We start from the raw sequence: 23,427 nt of genomic DNA, 5'->3' as shown, positions 1-23,427 counted from the left end.
TGTATAGTGTTTGTAAAAGTATTACTATAGTGTTTTTTTTTGGTGTTTCCATATTAAGACTATATTATTTTAAATAGTACTACTATAGTATAATATTTAGTGTTTCTGTAGTTGTTTTTTGAACACACTATAGAACGCTCCTATAGTAATAGTATGATATTGTCATAATGAATGCATATTATTATTATAGTGTTTGTATAGAATTGTCATTTTTTTTAACACACTGCTGTGTCAAAGGCAATTCAACACATTCAGTATCATTTCTGAATTATTTTACACACACATGTGTGTACATAGAAAAAAAATGCACATAGTCAACACATTAGTGTATCCAGACCGATGATCCAGACCTATGATCCAGCCCCAGTCTATGATCCAGACTCTGAGTGTATCCACTGTCCTGCCCAATCACGTTTGAGTTATTTCAAATGTATCCTTTTTCAACTGTCCAACTGTCCATCAAATGTCCCAACTGCCATTTCACCTCTGGCTGCTAAGGATGGATGTCAGCGGAGGAGAGTCTAACTCTTGGTAAGTTACACAGAATGAAACAAAACGTTTTTAACAAAGTGAGCAGATATATTGTCATAATGTGAGCAAGCTAGGGGTCTAAATACATATTTTTTAGCTTAAATAAATATGTTTTGCCAATGTTGAACAGCTAACTATTGTTTGAGTTTAGCTGCCTGGATGACAATTATTTTCCTTCAGGCCGTTCTTCTTGTTTTATTATATTTATTTTTATCTTAACTTAATGTAGTTTACACTCTTTTATGTGACCATCATTCTTCAATCGACATTATATTGATAGCATTAGCAGCTATATGTTTTATGCTATCTAGCTACTTTGGCTAGGTTTCATTGTTCGGCCAGATGTGGCGAGAAAGTGCGAGTGAGCAGACCGACAGAGGCTGCGTTGATATACAGTCTCTTACAGTGCAAATAAGTAACTTACTCGCACTAAAGTTATATATTAGTAGTAAGTGTACACTGCAGTTTACCTGTTTCTGACTAAAACATCAGCCACTACTCTATACTTGCAAATATTATATTGTGTAGAAGGGAGATTTCTGCCTCTTGTCGCTAGGCAACTTGTATGTGAGACGCAGCGTCATGCACGGCAGGTCAGGCACGATTTGATTGGTCGGAAGGAAAGCCCGCCGGCCCTTCCCTTCCCACCAATCAAATAATCGGAAGGGAAGGCCGCCGGGCTTTCCTTGACATGTCCCTGCCACAGCGGACTGCGGGTGTAGTATAGAGTGAGTGTAGCGTGCAATACTGTGTTTCACCACACATTAATTAAGAGGGGCGCTGTTTCAGTCTTTGTAAAATACTCACTGACAACAGCGGAGAGATGTTTTTTAATACAAATAAAAAATATAAAGAAATACCCAGCTTCCAGGAGAAAACGCCACTGGAGGCTGAGCAGAATCTCCCCTGTGCTTCTCTAGAAGTTGTCTTTATGGGTGAAGACAATTAACTTAAAATTACCATACTGCTTATAATTTATATAAAGTGTGTATTAATGGGTTTAACTAGAAGATGATAGATGATGGCATTTAATTTAATCTGGCATAATATGATTAGTCAACATGAGGATGAATTTGTCTTTTTCTTATAATTACAGGAAGCGGGAATGAGCAGCAGGAATTTGTTAAAGTCCTAGCAATTTCATTTAAGAATGGAAAGGAAATTAAAAGAAAAATCTACAGTGTCCACTCTCCAAAGCACAAACCATCTCCTGGAAGTAACAGGTGAATTTGAATTTGTCCTTGATAGGATTTTTAAATACAGCACAGACTTCCAATAGTTTATAGATATTGATAGAAGTGAGAACGTCAGTAACTTTGACAGATTCCAAGTGTACTTTTCTGAAGCACCGGATCTTCAGCCTGTCCTAAGAGAAGTCTGTCAAACTCAGGTATACATTTACCATGCTTGTTAATTGTGTTTAAAAAAATCACACAGGCCAGAACTTTACTTTGTGCTGTGCTTGCTCTTATTGTTTTGTTCAGCCTACACAATAACCAGTTCTTCTGAATGGCCTAACTGATCTACTTAAGAAGAACATTCCAGAAGTATTTGATGAACTGCAAACTAATGGCATTCTTACCGAGAAGACCAGGCTCAAACTTGTCAACGTTTGCATCTATGACTTGGTAGAGAGGCATGAATTGTAAGTATATGAATGTGAAATGTGTTTATACTGTATATAGGGGTTGGGACACTTTTTCCCTTAATTTCATTTCCCAACCATTTCTGTTTCGGGCCTGAAATTGTTCTTGTCAATTTTTTTACATTTAAGTTATTCATATTCTTATTCTGTGAACAATGTATTTTATTTTGTTAATAAAGTCCCTATCTTTCAAATTGAAACTGCTCTGCTTGCTAACTTTTATTTGTTGATACCATACTTACTCTAGGGATGAATACATCATTATTAAAGCTAATTAACTATAGATTCACTATAAGATCACCATAGTAATTGTCTATAGTGTGTTCCAAAAGACCATAGAAATCATATAGAAAGCACTATAGTGATACTACATAAAACTCAATAGTATAGCTATAGTAATTTCCTATAGTGGCCGAAAAACCATAGAAATACTACAGCATAACTGTAACTTCACTATAAGATCACCATAGCCAACTCTATAGTATTACTAAAGTAATTATCTATAGTGTGTCCCAAAACAACATAGAAATACTATAGCAGTTTTTTGTGGTATTTCTATAGTAATTCTTAATAGTAATACTATAGTGTTTTTTCGCTAGGTTTCAATTACAGCCAATCATATGAATGCTCATCATGGTTTGAATTTTGCCTTTATTTAAAAATAAAAGTGTACTGTGTGGTGTCTAGAAATGTATGTTAAGTTAATTCATTTAGTTCAATCCTTTGTCTTTTGCCTTGTCTTGTGACTTCCTGTTTTATTTTGAAGTAACCTTTCCCTCTCGTTTCAGAGCCCTTCCTGCCCTTGTGTTTTCCCTCCAGTGATTGTTAGCCCCTCCCTAAATTGTTGCCACCTGTGTCCCCTTACCTAGTGTGTATATATATCCTGCGTCTCCCCTTGTCCTGTGCCAGTTCGTCTTGTCTCACCAAGTCTGCCAGTCATTCCTTGACCTTGCTAAGTATATTTTTGATAGACTCTTTGTGTTACGTTTTTTGATAATCCAACTAGATGTTTTGTTTAGCGTTTTTGATCTTATAGTTTCTCAGTTTTGATCCTCCGATTGAGCGTTTTGTGTTTTTGCCTTTTATGAAATACTTTGTTAGTCCTGACCGGTTTCTGGTGTTTGGGTCCTGAGCCTTGTGACATTCATAACACACTGTCATTTTACAGAACTTAATTCAGTTTGAAAATCAATCATCAAAATGCTTCCAGAAAAACAAATGACCTGGATGAAAATAAACAGGATTTCTTCAGCCTGACATTAGCATGTCAGCCTGAACTACTAAAGCCATCTGAAATAGAACGCCTACAGGCTGACCTTTGCTCTCCGGGCGAGCTTCTTCCTCTGCATGGACATCTCTATCACATCCTCCCATTACACTGTCAGCTCCACAAAACACAAAGGTGGGAGAATACTCCACTCTTAGTACTAATACTACAATGTAGCAATACTAAGCAAAGTAAGTCCTGCATTCATGTTGTTTTACTGAATGACAAATACAAAAGTACAAGAATCATAATACACTTACCGCGTATATCATGCATAGTTCATCATTGTAAAGGTTTTTACAATTTTAAACATTTAAGTAATATGAAGATGCAGAAAAGTAGAAACTGCAAACAATAGGAGAGGGAAAAGAGTGAAGTGAACGAGGAGGAACTGCTCCCCCCACACTGATCAGCTCTCACACATCTCCAGGGCCATTCCATCCTAACAGTGTTTGCACATCTGAAATCAGCAAGAACAATTTAGTGCCATCTACATGATACATCTTTTATAAATAAATAATGAATGAAACACTCCAGTGTTTACACCTCTGAGGCAGCGGGACAAGAGGACAGCTTCAGTGTGGGCCGACCTCTGACCTCAAAACCTCTTCTTTCTCCCATTGCCATATTCTTCCTTAACATAGTTATATATCTATATATATAGATGAATATATTGGAAGCTACTGAGGTTATCTGATAAAGCAAATCTATTTCAACAAGAAAGAAATAATTACGTCACAAAAAAATACTAATGTAAACTCAATCATGGAATTATCAAAATGTAAGGCGTTAAAAAAATAGATGGCAAAGAACATTTATTTAACTTAATTATTGCCACAAAAAATCTAAAAGTGGTACAACACAAGATGAAATTGAAAACACTCAGCTCTAACTGAGTGGGATTATATGGAATAATAAATATGCTCGACATGTTGCGTGTGTGTTTCTGATTGTTGCATGTATTGTACCTGGTTATCTTAAGTGTTGAAGTCATCCTACTGACTGTTTATTTTGTCTTCCTTCCTTTCCTTATAATTATTTGTTTTGTTCCTTTTGTTATTTTGAGTGAATGTTAATACTGTTCATTTGTTATTGTATTTTACTTTTTGTCCTTGTTTGTGCCCTCTGGCCTGTACTAAATAAATACATTTAAAAAAAACAATGAGCTGAAGCTAATTACACAAACAAGTTACAAAGATATTCATTTTTTTTGGTGTTTATTCACAATTGCCACCTGCTGCTCAGTTCACCTTTTATTGTAGCCTGTCGCCGGCTGACAGTTAAGAGAAATGTATAACAAAAACAAAAAGGAAGAGTTATTTAAAAATGCATCAACTGTACAGAGATAACTCTACAGAGAGAACATCAGGACGAGTGCAATGCAGCGTTTTAAAGAGATTCTGAAATCAAATAAAAAATAAGTCATTTGTCAAACAAATAAAAAACATTATATTCCGCAGTTGAGATACACTCGGAGGATGTCATGCAAAACCAGTGAGTGAAAAGAGTATCTGAAGTAACAAAGTATAAGAACTGTTCAACATGTTGAAAATGACTATGTTACTGTGATGCAGACAGACAGTAGAAAGGATGGCAGAATAAAAACAACCGATATGAAACCTCAACTGAATCAACACTCCTTTACAGGAAGGATATCTTAAAAAGAAAGCTTAAAACCAGACCGGGGAGGAGACCGCGCCTGAAAGTCTCAAGTAAAGCTGTACAAAATAAACACTTAGACAGCCCATGCAGAAACTCATAAATGTGGCCATACAAACCAAATGCTCTCAAATCACTTAATGCCAAGAATACAGAAATACACATGTCTTGCTTCAGATCAGCTCAGCAGAATGTAGTTCAGAATCAGAAAACCACATGTAGAAAGGACATTTGAAAATGATGAGATTGAGATGTGAACATCGATTCCACTTTCATGTCTGTGTGTTAAGTACAGACCTCAGAGACAGGAAGTGATTAGCCTAGCTTAGCATAAGACTAGAAAAAGGGAACTGGAAGGGCGAATGACCTGGCCTATCTCACAAAGTACGACAATATTTGATTCCAACCTTTGAGTTGGATCAATAATGGTTTGCTCTTTGGTTCAAGCTACACTTCCTACCAAGTCTTTTAGGTAGTAGTTCTGTACCCCGATCACAGACAAACCAAACTGAAAACATCACCTCCGGCAGAGCACCTCTAATCTGAAAAATATCCCGAACCCAAGCCGTAAACCGACTGATTTGTTTACCCATGCTCCGTTTTAACAGACTACATAGTAGATGGGAATCGAGGTTTATGGATGTTGTTATCACATTTTGTTTGACTTTAAAGCTAATCTTTAGGCTAATATAGACCATATCCATCCCTGCTTTAGCACTGTATTTAAAACACCGACATTGGGGTCAATCATCTCGCATCACCGATAAAAATAAAGTGAATAAAGGTATTTCCCATAATTCCTACTACAATTATTCCTAAAATCAATAAAATCCGCTTCTCTTAGTCGTTTTCAAAGGCAGAGGTGAAAATCTTACTATTCCTGGGCTGACTGACCGAAATCCCATCCCAACCTCCTCAGGGGTGTCCATCAGAGACGACAGATTTGTTACTTGAAAACAAAACGACAGAATGAGCAATCAACGGGACACCCCAAAAGCTTTATGAAAAGCTAACGCTGCTAATGCTAATGCAGTCAACTCCCCAAGCTCTTAAAGCCATTTAAAAAGAGAAAAGGACCCGAAGCTGGAGCAGCAGTGGAGGTGTGATCCAGTGTTACTGAAGATAAAAAGGCACAACAAAAAGGTCCTGAGGTTCAGCAGCGGCACCAACAAGCTCGTCTCAAATGAAAACTCAACAGATTTCTCTTAAGAAAATTACTTAAAAGTGTACATCTAACCAAAAGGTAGAAATGTCCTTCCCAGTGCGACCTGGAAGAGGATGCACATGTTTTGGAAGAACCTCTGTGATATATCAGCTGGGCAGGGGTCTGTGCTGAGTCTGTTGAGAAAGAGCTCTGAAAGGCCTTGGGTTCACACATCTGCTACCACGATGCTCAGTGCCTCTTGTGCTACCATGTCAGTGCTACTGAAGTAGAACAAGTGATGAATATGGACTTTAGGAGGATATGGAGACAGTTGCGAGGTGATACGGTAGCTTGGATCAACTTAATTTCTTGGGTTACGATCTTGTCTTTTTATCTCATCTACTTAAAAGGATCAGAGCCTATTTTAATAAGACTGTCTTCCTCCCGTGCAGCCCGCACGCTGAAGAGCCGCTGTTATCATCCCGTCTGTCCAGAGGCTGCCTCCAGGTCGGACCATTGGTAACAGCCCCAGACGTGGTACAAACTGCTTCGAGTACTTCAGTTGAAGCACAATGAGGCTCAAAGTTTCAGAACGTTTTTTAAAAAAAAGTGCTTGTGGGATCATCGAACAGCGTAGGGAGATTTAGTTCCCCAACTCGCACCAACCCTTCACTGCCAGGAAGGACAGATGGAATTATTACAGTAACTCTTTCAGCGTTCATATGGCTGGTGAGTTTTGCATTAAAACAGACTGTAATATTTACCTTTAAATCTAGACACTAGGCTGTAAATAGATTAGATATTTAGATCCTCTCCTGGGCCAAATAAGAAACAGAAACAAATTTCTGTCTGAACACTAAGTGCTGTATTTATCTTATCTTTAAAACGCACCTGGAAAAAACAACATTCTCTGCTTGCATCAGAAATGAATAGCAGCACGAAACAAGAGAACACATATCGCTGCCTGTACATGGGACGGTCACTGCAGGGACCCTGAAGCATAAAAAACATGTATGAACGGAACAGAGGAAGTAAGACGTGTGTGTGTCCTGCCTGTCACAGACACACACACACCCTGTTCTCACACATTCACATTTCAGCAGCTACAGAGCCTTCCTAATATCCCTTTTTGATACTGTGGCTGAAATATTTCCCTCCCTGAAAGCGAGTGAACATGGAAGATTCAAGTCCAGAGAAAAGCTGGAAATCAAAAGGAGGAGGAAGATGAGTGCTTCCCCTGATGAGCAGAGATGTTTGGCACTTTATTGTAGGGAGTCCAGGCGTGTTGCACGGGCTCTGGCTGGGTGGATGGAAGCGGGGGGAGTCACATTGAGAGGGTTCAGACGATGGCGTTGGTGCCCCGGAGGCCCACCCCCCGGGCAAACTGCTCCAGCAGGCCAGTGATGGCTGTGGAGGGGCTGGGGGCCGAGGACTTGAGGCCCACGGTGGAGCTGTAGGCTGCCAGGAAGACCTCCCGCACCGCCTCCAGACGGGCCTGACGCTCCGAGGGGATGGGACACCTGGGGGAAATAAAGGGGAGAGAGGTGAGACAGGCAGGAAAGGGTTAGGGAGAGAAACTCTGCAGCAGTAGCTCAGGCTGTAGTGACTTGGATTGGGATCCTTAAGGTCATAGGTTCAAGGCCGTGAACAGACCAAGGCACTGCCGTGAGAAAACAATGTCCGAACTTGGGACGAATAAAGTATATATCTAGACTGCCCACTGCTACCAATACTTGTATGGGTCACCTGCAGAGACTACATTTCACTGTGTGCACATGTGTGACAGTTTCCATTCGAAATCCCCAAAAAGTTCTAAAAGTACTATATTCAATAATAAGAAACAAGAGGAAGTCCACAAAGAATTCCGAAGAGAAGAAGAATTCCTGGGGAGGGATCCTCCTCTGTCAATCTCCCCATCACCCCCCCTTAATTGTGGGGTTAGGATTCTCTCCTTGTTAGTGCGTGTGTAGGGACCGTGTTGTCGGCTGTTCTCACTGTAAAGCCCTAGAGACACGTGTAATCTAAGATAATTGGCTATATGAATATTGATTCAACAGAATGATGCAGGCGCAAGCAGGATGGATTAAACCCATCATTTACTTATCATGAATCATCACACAGCTCACTTTTCATTATTATCATCATTATGATCATCATCGTCATCTTCATCATCATCAGGCCTGCAGGATTTAGAGAAATTCACAAGATTGGGGGGAATGATTTCATCATCATTAAAAGTATACATTTAAAATGATATAGGGTGGACTTGACCAAATAAAGATATTTCATAAAGTCTGTGGAATGGATGTCCAACAAAGATTGTTTATCAGTCTGCCGGCACTCTACTTATTATAATTTTTAATTTCAGTTGTTTCAGTCAACAGTATTCGATCACTGATTATATTCTTTTTTGCATAGAGCGAACCGCTTCAACAAGTGTATTTCGTTTTATTCACGGCATTCATTTTGTTATTCTACAGTATTGTTGTTTTATAGTTATTTGTTAATGTCTATAACCCAATTTGTGTTCTTTGAAATTGAAAAGGATATTGTGTTGTGTTTGTTACTTTCGTTGCAGTTGTATACGTCTTAAGTGTAATTTGGCTTGGCTTCCTATTTTGTATTGACATGCTTTTATTTTTGAAGGAGAGTTAGCGCTGTTGACAGGAAGTTGTTGTTGCTATGGAAACAATGTGACGGAGATTAACGGAGAAAAGTAATATCTACATATAAAGACGGAGAAAGTAAACCATAAAGTTTATGGTTAAGTGTTAGCACCCCCCGAAAAGGCACGAGCTCTTACGTTGATATTGGAGATTTCAATACATTTGCCAAAAAAAACGAATAACAAAATTGAAACCTGAATAGTACTCCAACGAACGAATATTCGGGTACAGCCCTACTGTACACAGGGTCAGACTGAGGAGGAAACCAATGTGTACCTATATGCAACCTGATGGCTTATTTTCCAGTTATCAAAACAAAAGAAACACACCATAACTTGCTTCTAAAAATGACAAGTGCTTCCTTTCAATATAAATGGATGGCTTAACATCCGATAAACCAGGCATGGGCAAACTAAGGCCCGTGGCCCATATACGGCCCGTCGGGCTTTTTAATCCGGCCTGCCGAATATTGGTACTAAAATTGTCCAAATTAGAGTAAAGACCGCATTCATTTTGCCTTTTTCCTGCAATACCCGGCATTTCAGTTGATCCCACTAGATGGCGCACTCTAGACACAATTGACCTTTGCTGGAGTCTATTCTCTGGCCCCACTCAGCAACCCGGCAAGATCAAATACTTCACACTTACGTTGGAGGAGGTCGAGATTAACCTGAGCAATAACAGTTCATGGAGAGTACGGCGAATACAAATTGTAACAAGCAGTAGCGCTGAGCAAAGTGACTAGAACGCGACCACACACTTATAAAAACACTTAGCCTATATAAAGTCAGGCAACACTAACCAGGCTCAGTGTGATTCTGTTTATTTTACCTTACTTTAATGACCATCCGTTCACTGTTATTGACCACTGTGAAGAGGCAGACGTTTTCCTGTTGTTTTGTATTATTGCAGCTATCGGATGGAATCAATACATGGGCTACATGTGGCCATCACAAGTAAAATCATAACGAAAACTACGCTGGTAAAATATGCGGGTAGAAAACGGCTCATGCCACAATATGATAGCAACAAGTAGTCAAGATAGTCTGATTAGCTTCGGTTGCTATGCTAACATCACCTGTAGAATGCCAGAGAAACTTTCATAACAGCGTTGTGATGCCAAACAGCGTCAATTCAGACTTACACACATTCACATATGGGGAATTGGGGATATGTATCAGCTGCTTCTGTGACAGTCAGACAGTGAATACTTTAGAGCGGCCGCTGCCGTGAGTTAACGGGAGAATAAACTCCGGTAGACGAGCAGCGCTGCAGCAGGCGGTAATGCCGCTGAACCACATTAATAAACAATGCACCACGGCACTCTGGAGAAAGGTATTAGGTTGGAGAAGTAGTCATTTAATTTAATGTGGCTTCGTATAATTAAAAACTACCCGACGCAGTCCTCTACTGATGTTGTTGTGAGCGGTGTTGCGGAGAAAATCAGCGACGTAAAACGCTGTGTGGGACATAAGAAGGCACGTAAACGGTTACGTCATGACACAAACGATGACGCAATAATTCACCTTTGAACCTAATTCAGCTCTGAACCTGCATCTGTAACAATGAGTGGACCAAAGAAAAGAAAAGTCAACATTGAGTGCAAAGTGTATAATGAGGAGTGGACAGCTAAATATCTTTTCACCGATCTGCTACTGGCCTGGTCTGTCAAATTTTAAAACTCATAGTGGCCCCCGAGCAAAAAGGTTTGCCCACCCCTGCGTTAAACTGACCTACCTTTTCTAACAGCATTGTAAAAGAAAGCCTAGCTGGACAGGTGTGTGTTACTTACATTCGTCCACTGGGTCCTTCATCCTGAAAACTGAAGGGCAGGGGGGAGTCGTAGGGAGCAGCCACAGCAGACGAGGTGGAGGAGGCTGAGGTCAGAGGGGGGGGGAAGTGAGCGTGGTCATGGATGCTGCCACAACCAGAAACAATCTGCCAACTGCCGTACTCCGTGGAGAGGGAGGAGCCGGACCGAGGGTAGTCTGCGGCCAACCTGAGAGACAGCGAGGTCAAAGAATTAAAGACAGGAGGACACAGACTTGCATTTTGAAGGCAACTTCCGGGCACAGGGAGGTTTGATATTTATGGAGACAGGTGGAGGAGTGATTGCACACAGGAAAGGCAGATATTGTTATACCAGGGAAAGAGAGGAGGTAAAAGCCATTGTTTTCTGTCAGGTTTTTGTCAAAACTGAACATCATTGGGTTTGATCCCTGCGCATGATTTGCTTCCTGGTGCCTCAGCAGCAGTTTCATTTGGAGGTGTTTTTTTGCTCAGTTGTTTTTTGTTAGAGGACCAAGTGTTGTTACCTTGACAAAAACACACGCTTTGGTTGAGCACTTGGACAAGGGTGAATAACTCCCCAAAACTCCACAAACTAGTCCCAACCACACAGGTTATAATATCTCTGGTTCGGCTACAGCCTGCCTCCACCTGTGTGTGAACGTTTGCTGAACTGCAGCAAGGTGATCAACCAACATTGCTGAACACACACACTTTAAAGGGCTGAGTTGTATAGACTCACTGACCTTCTTCCAGGGACAGCCAGTGGGCTGCTGCCAGTGCGTGTGACGGCGTTTTCTGATTGGTTGGAGGAGGAGGAGCTGGAAGACCTGGCCTCACTGAGAGGATGGGAGAGATGCTCGTCAGGAGGGGGGGGTTTATTCCAAACCACCATCTGAGGGGAGGAGGTAGGGCCTTTTCTCCTGGGGAGGGAAACAATACATTAGCATGAGAGTGGAGCAGCAGCTAGTGATGACATTTCAGATGATAAAACTCAAATGAAGAAATCATAAAAAAGTGCTTTAAATAGATCAAAGTTAATTTTGGCTGTTCTGAAAGGAAATATCTGTTAAATTGTTCAAACTTGTTTTTCACTCAAATGCGACCACTACATCTAGGGAAACAATAATGAACCTGGCAGATTTTGCTACGATGTCATTAAACACACTATGTTGGAAAGTGCACATTCCTGGAGTAGCAGAGAGTTTGTTAAAGACTGTGAGTCCTTCAGTATGGACATTGGAGCTTGGCCAGTGATTGGCACTGTGATAACTTCCCCCAGTTGCCGTTTTCCCTTTAAAACTCACAGATCTGTTGCTCAAACTGGACTTTGATTGCATTTCATCGCCTCACTGGCAGTTGAATAACCACAGTGCCTTAACACGGGCTTACATTTAAGAGCAGGCTGACGACCTTCCTCTCAGATAAAGCTTATAGTTAGGGCTGGCTCAGGCTTGCCTTGGACCAGTTCCTAGTTAAGCTGCTTTAGGCTTAGACTGTCGGGGACTAACAGATCTCTTCACCTACTGCTCTTTCTCTTTATATGTATGCACTTATGTCCTTTTAATGCACTTTAATAACTCAGCAACGGCTGGACCATCATCCCTTGGCTTTTTGTATCTCTCATTTGGCTGCACTTTTGATATCCTCCTGGATCCAACGAAACAAAAAATACATTTTGTGAGCCTATACTGACCAGCTGGAGGCCTGGGGCTGGCTGGAGAACAGGTCCATGGGGTCGGGGTTGAGGCTGGAGGCTCCGCCCCCCTCCTCAGTGATGAGGGAGAAGTCACTGCTCAGACTGGTCACACTGCCGCGGTCCCTCGGCTCTGAAGTAAACACACAGCAGGGCGTCAGTTCATTCATAAATCACCACGTGGACATTTTAATCAGAACAGGAGCTGAAGGGAAAGCAGAACATTCAGGTTCTGTCACAGACGTTAGAAACCCCTTTCGTAAATCCAAAATACTTTGTAAGCATAGTTATAACTTCAGTCTTAGAGCAGACGTAGTACAGAAGATTACTGTACTGACATTCCCGAATCAGAAGCCCTGGATAAACGGCGAGGTACGCGGCAAGCTAAAAGCACGCACTATCGCGCACAGAGGTGGAGATTTGGGGGAGTACAAGAAGTCCAGGTATGAACTCCGGAGAGCTATCAGCAGTTCAAAGAGACAGTACAGAGAAAAAGTGGAGTCTGACTTCAAAGGTTGTAACACCCGGAACATGTGGGCGGGACTAAGAACAATGACAGATTACAAAGGAGCAGCGGGTGGTGCTGCGGGACTGTCTGCATGGGCATCTCTCCCAGATGAGCTGAACAGTTTTTTTGCACGATTCGAGAGCAGCCAGGCTGGGGGCGCAGAGAAGGATCAGGAGCCACAGTTTCGCTGCAAGAATCCATTAGCACCCCCAATGGGTCCATTTGGGTATGGGCACGTCACTATACTCAGGAAGAAAACAATGGAAAAAGAGAAATCTCCAACGAGGTGTTCTGGGCAGCATAGACAGGTATTTTCTGTGTTAGAGTTTTACTCGCTACAGGGTGTACTTTGAGGGTTTGTGACTCTGCAGACCGTTTACATGCAGAGAAACCTTCATAACACACAAGGGGACGGGTAAGAACCGGAAAAGCCGGACATGGGACCTTCAAATAAATAAGGACTTTGGAGAGACCGTCAATTCTATACTTTATCTAGAAAAAAAAACATGAACCAAGTTAAGATGACTTGACTACCCACGATGCAACACTTCTAGATATTTCATAGGGTCTATAGTTGATTCTGTATATATAAATCAATGCTTTTTTAACAGGAACTACTGTAGTGGAGTCTAGTTTGTCTTTCTAAATAAGGTCAGAAATGCTGAATGAAATGCAGAACAGAGAGGAACCAGTTCCACCAGAAGTGGTTTACAACAGAAATCTAAAGCCACTTCTTGTTGTGACATAAAGCTGGATACTGATGCAAATACAAGACTCCTTTGCAGGTTAAAAGTCTTAGGAAATAAAGGTTTGTGAAGCAAGACGTTTTGGAATTAAGCCTGTGGTTTTTAAATAGACGAAGGCTTATCCCTAGAGACTCATTGCTTTGTCTCCGGCCGACACGCTCTGCTCGCAGCCCTCTGTTATTCCTCATTGCATCAGACAGGAGGAAGGTGGCGGGAGCTCCTAATGCTGCCTCAAATTTCTCAACAAAACATTATGAGATGCTATAATTCGGATTGGAGATAAAACATAATGACGAATTTAACAGTTTTCCTCCCGTTTGTAACTTATAAGGACAAATGTATGGAGCTGGAAAGGAAAGCTCTCTGTTATACTGCTACCTGAGCACCTAGTTGACCAAACAAAGGAAGACACACTACTCCATTTAAACAATTTTAAAATACAATATCATTTGTTGAATGGCGGCTGAGAGGAATGGCAGAGACACATTGACTTACTTAACTGGCCGAGATCTTCCACAGTGAAATCACTGTCTTTGAAGTGAGAGTTCTTCCTTCTGTCAGAAAAAAGGATCAAATAATTTTAGAGATCAGAAGTAGAGATATAACACTAGAGTGGAATCCAACAGATGATGTGTGTGTACAGAAACTGGATCTTCACTGAGTTTCACAAAAGATAACTATAGCTTCATTGGAATGAACCTCACACACATGAAGAGTAATGAACCCACCTCTGTTTCTTAACAGTTGAGAACTTCTCGGAGACAATGTGCTTCAAAAAATTGAAGCAAAAGAAGAAAATCTGAGGGAGAAAAAACATGTTGGATCAGAAGGGAAACAGAAGTGAATCCCTTAAGATAGAAGTTCCCACAATTAGCAAAAGCGTGATACTTGTACCTATACCAACAAGATGACTAGTTTCAGTCATTGTTCTACGGAGATGACTCTTGGTTAAGATGTTGACATTTCTTCCACTGATAGATTTCTCCCTCAGTGATTATGGGCTATTGATATAAAATGACTATTAAAAAAGAAACCCTGTCTTTTCTCTTACAATAATTGCACATAAATATAATGCTATTGTTTGTTATGTTAATTGTTGTTGAATAACCTCTGGTGTTCCTGTACATTTAGTCTGACTAATACTAGACTCTTTAGACCAACATTAGGGGATAGTACTGAAGAATATGATATATTGATTTTTTTATTTGACATAAAAACATCACTATATGGTTGTGTTATGGATCTCCTATATTTGTTTTTTTTGCAGAATTGCAAACACACATTTTACAACAGGACATCTAACGTGTAAAATAAATCAGCTAGGGCTCTGTGGTGGACGAACTGTGGACGGTGTCATGTGTTAGACTTCTGTATTGAAATATCTTGTTACTTCTAGACTGACATGTATGCCAGGCCATGAGATAAGTCAGCCAATCATTGGTCTGTTGAGCTCTGCAGAAAATGTTGTTGACTGAATTATTTTAATGAGAACATTTGCATCTAAAATGTATTTAGAATGATTTCAATATTTAAAAAAACAAAAACAAATGCTAATTTAAATCAAACACATAGCTATAAATAGTAAAACCACAGAAACAATAACAGTAGTTCACAGTCATTCCTTCTTTTCTTCTGAAGCGGTTTGTGTAGGTCATATACAATGGAAACTATTGTATCAGCCACAATAATTGTGAAATGTGACTCTTAGTGAAAATACAAAGGAAAAACAGCTCTGCTATGAGAGCATGTTTAGCATCTACTGCCTCCAGCCTTTCTTTCAAGAGGCAACCCTTATTCTGGCTGCCCTCTGAACTTCATCCTTAAAGCTGTAACTTCCTGTAGAGTTAGCTCACGGCTTAACTGGGTTTCCTTTAACCGCCAATTACAGTGTTTGACAAGAAAAAATGAACTCTATATGAACACTGTTCCGAAACACTTATTCGGAATTTCAAACCAAGGGATCACATTGTTTTTGCCTATCCATTTCATTTGTGCTATCCTATGCTAATATCCTAATATCTCTATCATAACTTCCTGTCTTCAAAAACTGACTGATGAAAAATGTTTGTTAACATGCAAAGAATACTTTTGAAAGTCGTGGTACTAATATTTCTGTGTTTCTGCCAGTATTCTTTCTGTAAATATAAGCTTTATAAACATTATTCGGATAAACGTACCTCCTCCCCTTTGGAGAGTCGATCTGGCAGCATATGACTGAAAATAGAGAGAGGAAAATGTTCTGTGTTATATTCCAGCTGCATCTTATCCAGGTGAAAAACACCACCCCATGTTGTGAAGATGCATGCATAACATTTAAACATGAATGAATCTTTGAAATGAAACCTGTAATAGTAGAGGGTTAGGGTTGGGTAGGGTATAGTAAGGAATAGTTCCAGTAAGTTTGACTCCTCTGTGGTACAGAGTGACGTGCCCTTGTTAAATGCAACACTTTTTCTCATATAATTTTTCCGAGTATTGGTAGAATATTGTGGCGGCAAAGCAGGTCTCAGAAGTTGGTATCTTTAAACGTCAGCATGTAAATCAAAACTCTCTGAAAGAAATTTAAAAAAAATACATTGAGGAGAACTAACCCCTTTTTTCAGCCACTCAAGGCATTGGTCAAAGAGATCACTGGGTTTGCTTAAGGGACTGAAAGAAACAAGATGTATTTGTTCCTCTTGATCATAAGACTACTTGGTACGCGCTTCCTCTTCCTTGTGTTCTGTCTCCTCTCCTCTTTTCTCCTTTTGGCGAGGCACTGCCCTCATTTAAAGGAACTGAGTGGAAGGAAGCCATCTCTCTTTGCTGTCCTGACTACCACAACTCAGTTGTTTTTTATTGAAGTGACTTTTCCCTATATTTTGGACTTGTTTACAAATCTTGTTTTTTTTCTTCGTGACACTGCTGATCAAATGAATTGTTCAGAAAGTGCCCACACAGAATCTGTTAGACTCTCTTGAGAGTGATTTTGATAGTGATTACAGATATTTGGTGCCACAGAACGTATTTATGGCCAACAAAAGTATTGGACTACACCTGGCTTTCAAATATGATTCAGTTGTGACTGATGAGGAGAAGAGCGCTCACTTCAACTCTCTTACACACCTTCTGTTGTACCAATGTCTCCAGGGGCCAGCCTCGGATGCATCACTGCATGGTCGAGATGGCTTTCTACAAGACTGCCTCAGATGAGCTCTAATTGGTCATATCACACCATCAATTATGAAAGGAGAAGCCCAAGAGAGGGTGCGCGTGTGTGTGTGTGTGTGTGTGTGTGTGTGTGTGTGTGTGTGTGTGTGTGTGTGTGTGTGTGTGTGCGTGTGAAGATAAAAGATGTGGTAACAGCTAAGCCAGAGTCGTCTTAATGTCTCATGTTGTCCCCCCCTTCCTTTCTCACTGCTCCATTAACCTCTTTTCAATTATGCGTTACAGAAAATAAACGGACGTCACAGATAGTTGCAAATGCACCTCTAAAGTATTTATAGCGGCTAATTTGCCGACTTATGGCTCACCGTGAACTCATGAAATGATGATAGTGTTATTGTAAATGATTATTTTACCCGAAGAGGAACCAGTCGTAAGCGATGGTCAGATACAGGATCTCTGCCGGCTGCAGGCTGGCGTGCACCGCGCCGTCCTGTGGAAATAACATGACGAGAGCCAAAGTCTCAAACATCTTAAAATCAAACCCCAGGAGCCAATCATGCACATGCAGCTCCGACAAGCAATATGCAGTTATTATTCTGTGTAAAAAGGACGTATGTGGTCTGCGGTTTCATCAGAAAATCCAAGTACGGACCCGTCTCCAGAAAGGCATTCAATATTTATGACATAAGGGTTCTATTTTTAATAAAGATGAATACAGAGGAGGCTAATTAAAGCGCATGTTTGAAATGGTAAACTAGTTGTATGTGAAGAAGGAGTGAATGAGGAGGGGGGGGTTCTGTCACTGACTGTTGGAGCTGCTGGGTGACACCGGGGGGAAGGAAAAGATGAAAAGACAGAAGGAGGACTTACTGCCCACAGGGAGAGCCTGAGCAGGGACACAAACAGAGGGGTCCGGTCCCAGCCTGATATGCAGTGCACCAGGAGGCCGCTCTCATCTGAAACACACAGCGGCATCATCATCATGACGCTTTACAATAGACACTCAAGTGGAGTGGACATGGACATTATAGGAGTGCAATTGTTACGTTTTAGTTCTTATTAGTGTTGCTTCTTTCCTCACTCTTTATGCAGTTTCATAACGTTCATTATGTTTGCATGTTACTATCCTCATTTAATAAAGATACTTTAAAAACAGACTTACTGTTAGATTTTCATGCGTTATAGTATTATATATGTATAATTTGCACTGATTTATCTGTTCATTTATTCATCATTCCTAGGTTGGGGGAAGAGTGTGGGAGAGAAGGGAACACAAAGTCTTTAGCCGTTACAGACCATTTACATGCACAAAAACCTATAGAACACACCACAGGAGGGAAAACCCCAAAAAGCAGAAGGGCCTCTTTTAAAATACTTTTGATGCCACAGTGAACAATGAACAATTCCACAAGCTGTTTTCCCGCTATGCAGATCTGCGTGGCGTTAGAGGAAGGCGCATTTGATTAATTATGTTCAGAAAATACATGTTATCAATTATTTTGAGATTTTATATTACAATATTACTAAAGAAAGTTTCATAAAATCCTCCTTCCTAAGTCCAAAGCCTTTTTAAGACTTATTGAAAGACTGATGTTAGACATCAGACCGTCATTAGTGCGAAAGCTGTGCAACAGCATTCCACTACAGTTCTTCTGTTTCTTTAATCATCTTATTATTATTATTTCCACCAATATTTTGCCGTTGAATAACTTCAGCCTACTTTCAGCTACAGAAACCATTCAAATATCAAAAATATTCAGCCTTTTCAGCACATGATGGGAAACTTTCAACTTTTTCAAAATATGTTATACTTTTTGAAATATTCAGCTTTTTAAAGTCTTTTAACATGTAACTCAATGGGAGGAACTTTCAAATCCTCTTATACTTTCAGCTACAGAAACCATTCAAATATTAGAATGTTCAGCTCCTTCAAGACATGTGTGCTATGACTTTTCTTGTTTATGACATTTAAACTTTTTGAAATATTTAACTTAGTTTGGAGCTTGGTAAAGAGGCCTTCTTCAGATTTTAACATTAGTGTTTATTGTGCAGCTCGTTAAGTCTAGAGTGCTTTGATTTCAAAACAGAGTGGAGGAGAGCTTGAAAAAAACGTTTTAAACCTGCCATAACTCCCAAACCCTACACTCCTTGGACATAACTTTTCTTGAAAAATGTAGGCAAACCTCTCCTACGTTGAAAAATTAAACAAAATGCCTGTTGAGGGCATGAAGTGACAAAAACGTTCAACATGTCTCCATTAAGGCCCATTGTAAATTCAGTGTGATCTTTCCTCACAGCACCAGCTGCACACCTTTAGTAAATCTGCCAAAGATGCCTAATTATTGACCCGAAAGTACACAAAAAACACACTTCAGAAGCTCAGGGTCCTTGACATGCTTCACGCGTTGACATTTTACTGAAAGTAGCTAACGTTTTTAAACTATAGTTAGAAATGTAAGAGGTTTATTTCTCATTCAGAACAATGAAAAGGCTCTCCTTTCACAGCACATCTCCATGGAAATCTTTGATCTCTGGGCTCACGTCAGAGTCATGCATCGGGTAGGGTACCCGATTCGCGGGTGGTATTTTCTCAAAAGCTTTTTTTCGGGTTCGGTTCTGGGTAAAACAAAGATGATGCGGGTCGGGTCGCGGGTGTTGCATAATAAATATATTAAAATAATAATGATTTAGTTTAATGTTTAAATCCTCAGACCTCTCCCCCGCGGGACAGCGCAAAATCATAACCTCTGCAGCGCATCAATCTGCTGCTGAGCGCGCCACATTCGAAATGGCTGAGGTGAAGCTTTCTAGCGGAGAATAGGCTACAGCATTTTCAATAACACTTCCTCAAGAGCGAAATCCAACGTCTGGGAGGCTTTTGGTATCATCCTAGATGGAGAAAAGAACCAACATCCCACGCTTTTTGAGACAAATATGCAACTGCGTGTGTTAATAATTGCACGTTTTCACTGCTCGTATATATACGGGGTCGGGTTGCGGATCTTGTGCCGACGGGTCGGGTTAGGTATTGCACATCGCGGGAGCGGGTCTTGAAAATCGGTCTCGGTCGGTCGGTCGGTCGGTCGGTCGCTCGCTCTCTCTCTCGTTCGCTCTCTCGTTCGCTCTCTCTCTCTCGTTCGCTCTCTCGTTCGCTCTCTCGTTCGCTCTCTCGTTCGCTCGCTCGCTCTCGTTCGCTCGTTCGCTCTCGTTCGCTCGTTCGCTCTCTCGTTCGCTCGCTCGCTCTCGTTCGCTCGTTCGCTCTCGTTCGCTCGTTCGCTCTCTCGTTCGCTCGCTCGCTCTCGTTCGCTCGTTCGCTCTCTCGTTCGCTCGCTCGCTCTCGTTCGCTCTCTCGTTCGCTCTCTCGTTCGCTCGCTCGCTCTCGTTCGCTCTCTCGTTCGCTCGCTCGTTCGCGTTCGCTCTCTCGTTCGCTCGCTCGTTCGCGTTCGCTCTCTCGTTCGCTCGCTCGTTCGCGTTCGCTCTCTCGTTCGCTCGCTCGTTCGCGTTCGCTCTCTCGTTCGCTCGCTCGTTCGCTCTCGTTCGCTCTCTCGTTCGCTCTCTCGTTCGCTCGCTCTCTCGTTCGCTCTCGTTCGCTCGCTCTCTCGTTCGCTCGCTCGCTCTCGTTCGCTCGCTCTCTCGTTCGCTCGCTCGCTCTCTCGTTCGCTCGCTCTCTCGTTCGCTCGCTCGCTCTCTCGCTCGCTCTCGTTCGCTCTCGTTCGCTCGCTCGCTCTCGTTCGCTCGCTCTCTCGTTCGCTCGCTCGCTCTCGTTCGCTCGCTCTCTCGTTCGCTCGCTCGCTCTCGTTCGCTCGCTCTCTCGTTCGCTCTCTCGTTCGCTCTCGTTCGCTCGCTCTCGTTCGCTCTCGCTCGTTCGCTCTCGCTCGTTCGCTCTCGCTCGTTCGCTCTCTCGTTCGCTCTCGCTCGCTCGCTCTCTCGTTCGCTCTCTCGTTCGCTCTCGCTCGCTCGCTCTCTCGTTCGCTCTCTCGTTCGCTCTCGTTCTCTCGTTCGCTCGCTCGTTCGCTCGTTCGCTCTCTCTCTCTCTCTCTCTCTCTCTCTCGTTCGTTCGCTCGTTCGCTCTCTCTCTCTCTCTCTCGCTCGCTCTCGTTCGCTCGCTCGTTCGCTCGCTCTCGTTCGCTCGCTCGCTCTCTCTCGCTCTCGTTCGCTCGCTCGCTCTCTCGCTCTCGTTCGCTCGCTCGCTCTCTCGCTCTCGTTCGCTCGCTCGCTCTCTCGCTCTCGTTCGCTCGCTCGCTCTCTCGCTCTCGTTCGCTCGCTCGCTCTCTCTCTCTCGTTCGCTCGCTCTCTCTCTCGTTCGCTCGCTCTCTCTCTCTCGTTCGCTCGCTCTCTCTCTCGTTCGCTCGCTCTCTCTCTCTCTCTCGTTCGCTCGCTCTCTCTCTCGTTCGCTCGCTCGCTCTCTCTCTCTCGTTCGCTCGCTCTCTCTCTCGTTCGCTCGCTCTCTCTCTCTCTCTCGTTCGCTCGCTCTCTCTCTCGTTCGCTCGCTCTCTCTCTCTCTCTCGTTCGCTCGCTCTCTCTCTCGTTCGCTCGCTCTCTCTCTCTCGTTCGCTCGCTCTCTCTCTCGTTCGCTCGCTCTCTCTCTCTCTCGTTCGCTCGCTCTCTCTCTCGTTCGCTCGCTCTCTCTCTCTCTCGTTCGCTCGCTCTCTCTCTCTCTCGTTCGCTCGCTCTCTCTCTCTCTCGTTCGCTCGCTCTCTCTCGCTCTCGTTCGCTCGCTCTCTCTCTCGTTCGCTCGCTCTCTCTCTCGTTCGCTCTCGTTCGCTCGCTCGCTCTCTCTCTCGTTCGCTCTCGTTCGTTCGCTCGCTCTCTCTCTCGCTCTCGTTCGTTCGCTCGCTCTCTCTCTCGCTCTCGTTCGTTCGCTCGCTCTCTCTCTCGCTCTCGTTCGTTCGCTCGCTCTCTCTCTCGCTCTCGTTCGCTCGCTCTCTCTCTCGCTCTCGTTCGCTCGCTCGCTCTCTCTCGCTCTCGTTCGCTCGCTCGCTCTCTCTCTCGCTCTCGTTCGCTCGCTCTCTCTCTCTCTCTCTCGTTCGCTCGCTCTCTCTCTCTCTCTCTCGTTCGCTCGCTCTCTCTCTCTCTCTCGCTCTCGTTCGCTCGCTCTCTCTCTCTCGCTCTCGTTCGCTCGCTCTCTCGCTCGCTCTCGTTCGCTCGCTCTCTCGCTCGCTCTCGTTCGCTCGCTCTCTCGCTCGCTCTCGTTCGCTCGCTCTCTCGCTCGCTCTCGTTCGCTCGCTCTCGTTCGCTCGCTCTCGTTCGCTCGCTCTCGCTCTCTCGCTCTCGCTCGCTCTCGTTCGCTCGCTCGCTCTCGTTCGCTCTCGTTCGCTCGCTCTCGCTCTCTCGCTCTCGCTCGCTCTCGTTCGCTCGCTCGCTCTCGTTCGCTCGCTCTCGTTCGCTCGCTCTCGCTCTCGCTCTCTCGCTCTCTCGCTCTCGCTCTCTCGCTCTCGCTCTCTCGCTCTCGCTCTCTCGCTCTCGCTCTCGCTCTCGCTCTCTCGCTCTCTCGCTCTCGCTCTCGCTCTCTCGCTCTCGCTCTCTCGCTCTCGCTCTCTCGCTCTCGCTCTCGCTCTCTCGCTCTCGCTCTCGCTCTCGCTCTCTCGCTCTCGCTCTCGCTCTCTCGCTCTCGCTCTCTCGCTCTCGCTCTCGCTCTCTCGCTCTCGCTCTCTCGCTCTCTCGCTCTCTCGCTCTCGCTCTCGCTCTCTCGCTCTCTCTCGCTCTCTCTCGCTCTCTCTCGCTCTCTCTCGCTCTCTCTCTGAGACTTCATACTGACTTCAACACGTTCCACATATTTTATACATTATTGGTGACGTATGGTTTTAGTTCAAAAGTTTGCAGTTAAAATATTCTGATGCTTTTCAAAGCGATTTTACTTTCTCTTCTAAATACAAATTCATTCACTACGATTTACATTTAATATTTAACTCCTATTAACTTATTCAGCTATTTCAGGACATTGAGGCTATACATTTAGTGGTTTATACCTTTCATTTTAAATATTAAGCTTCTTCACTATTTTTCCTACTCTTCCAGTTTAACATTTCACTTTCACGTTTTCAACAAAGTCATTGCAATGCATTTGAGCTGTAACAATTGTAATTCAAATCATTTCACTTTTCTGCATTTCTCCGCTAAGTTCAGCAACACACTTACTTGGTCTCTGTAACTAAAAGCAGCTACCATTCAGCTAATAACATATTCAGCTTTTTCAGCAAAATTTAGCATCAAATGTACACAGTTTACAGCATGCGCATGCATTTTCAGTAGGAAATGCATTTTCTAGTTTATTCTAGAATGCGTCCATCTTCTTAAGGTATTAGTTCTCAGCCAAAGCAATCCCCAAACATTTTAAAGAGCTGCATTAAAGGAAACATAACCATACACTTACAATGATGTGGCTGCAACTAATGATTGTTTTTCTCGACTGATGGACTAAACATTTTGTTGTTAAAAAACCCATTACAGTTAAGCAGAACCCTAGGCTACATTTTCAAATTGACTCTTATTTCAGAGCAACATACCAGAAACTACTGACATTTAGTTTATTATCATTGAATGACTAAGGTTGTTAAAGGAAGGATTTTAAGGCCTTACTTTAGTTTCTGCTCTCTTAAAATGTGGCTTTTATTATTCATTGTCTTAACT

General features: G+C 42.7%; 1 protein-coding gene and 1 long non-coding RNA gene across 3 annotated transcripts in view; one reads left to right on the top strand and one right to left on the bottom strand.

The window, feature by feature from the left end:
• Positions 1-471: 471 nt before the first annotated feature.
• On the top strand, positions 472-4,605 carry LOC307039778. The gene is made up of 4 exons (XR_013808337.1): positions 472-531; positions 1,628-1,921; positions 2,016-2,176; positions 2,965-4,605. It is a non-coding gene; the product is annotated as an uncharacterized lncRNA (long non-coding RNA).
• A 38-nt stretch (positions 4,606-4,643) lies between these two features.
• mtmr14 (myotubularin related protein 14) overlaps positions 4,644-23,427 on the bottom strand; it is a 41,495-nt gene continuing 22,711 nt past the window's right edge. The window contains exons 11-20 of one of the 2 annotated variants that reach the window (XM_079682164.1): positions 17,668-17,753; positions 17,211-17,287; positions 15,828-15,864; positions 14,379-14,449; positions 14,146-14,204; positions 12,397-12,529; positions 11,447-11,623; positions 10,705-10,911; positions 8,373-8,426; positions 4,644-7,766 (exon numbers count right to left, since the gene is read on the bottom strand). In XM_079682164.1, the coding sequence (XP_079538290.1) occupies positions 7,586-7,766; positions 8,373-8,426; positions 10,705-10,911; positions 11,447-11,623; positions 12,397-12,529; positions 14,146-14,204; positions 14,379-14,449; positions 15,828-15,864; positions 17,211-17,287; positions 17,668-17,753 (1,082 nt within the window). In that variant the 3' untranslated portion in view covers positions 4,644-7,585. The remainder of the gene's footprint in view (positions 7,767-8,372; positions 8,427-10,704; positions 10,912-11,446; positions 11,624-12,396; positions 12,530-14,145; positions 14,205-14,378; positions 14,450-15,827; positions 15,865-17,210; positions 17,288-17,667; positions 17,754-23,427) is intronic. The other variant, XM_079682165.1, reaches the window with a different exon arrangement.

The sequence above is a fragment of the Notothenia rossii genome (genome assembly GCF_949606895.1).
Source record: "Notothenia rossii genome assembly, chromosome: 5".
Lineage (NCBI taxonomy): Eukaryota > Metazoa > Chordata > Actinopteri > Perciformes > Nototheniidae > Notothenia > Notothenia rossii.
The sequence above is the reverse complement of the archived record's forward strand: the minus strand, read 5'-3'. Positions and strand labels throughout refer to the sequence as shown.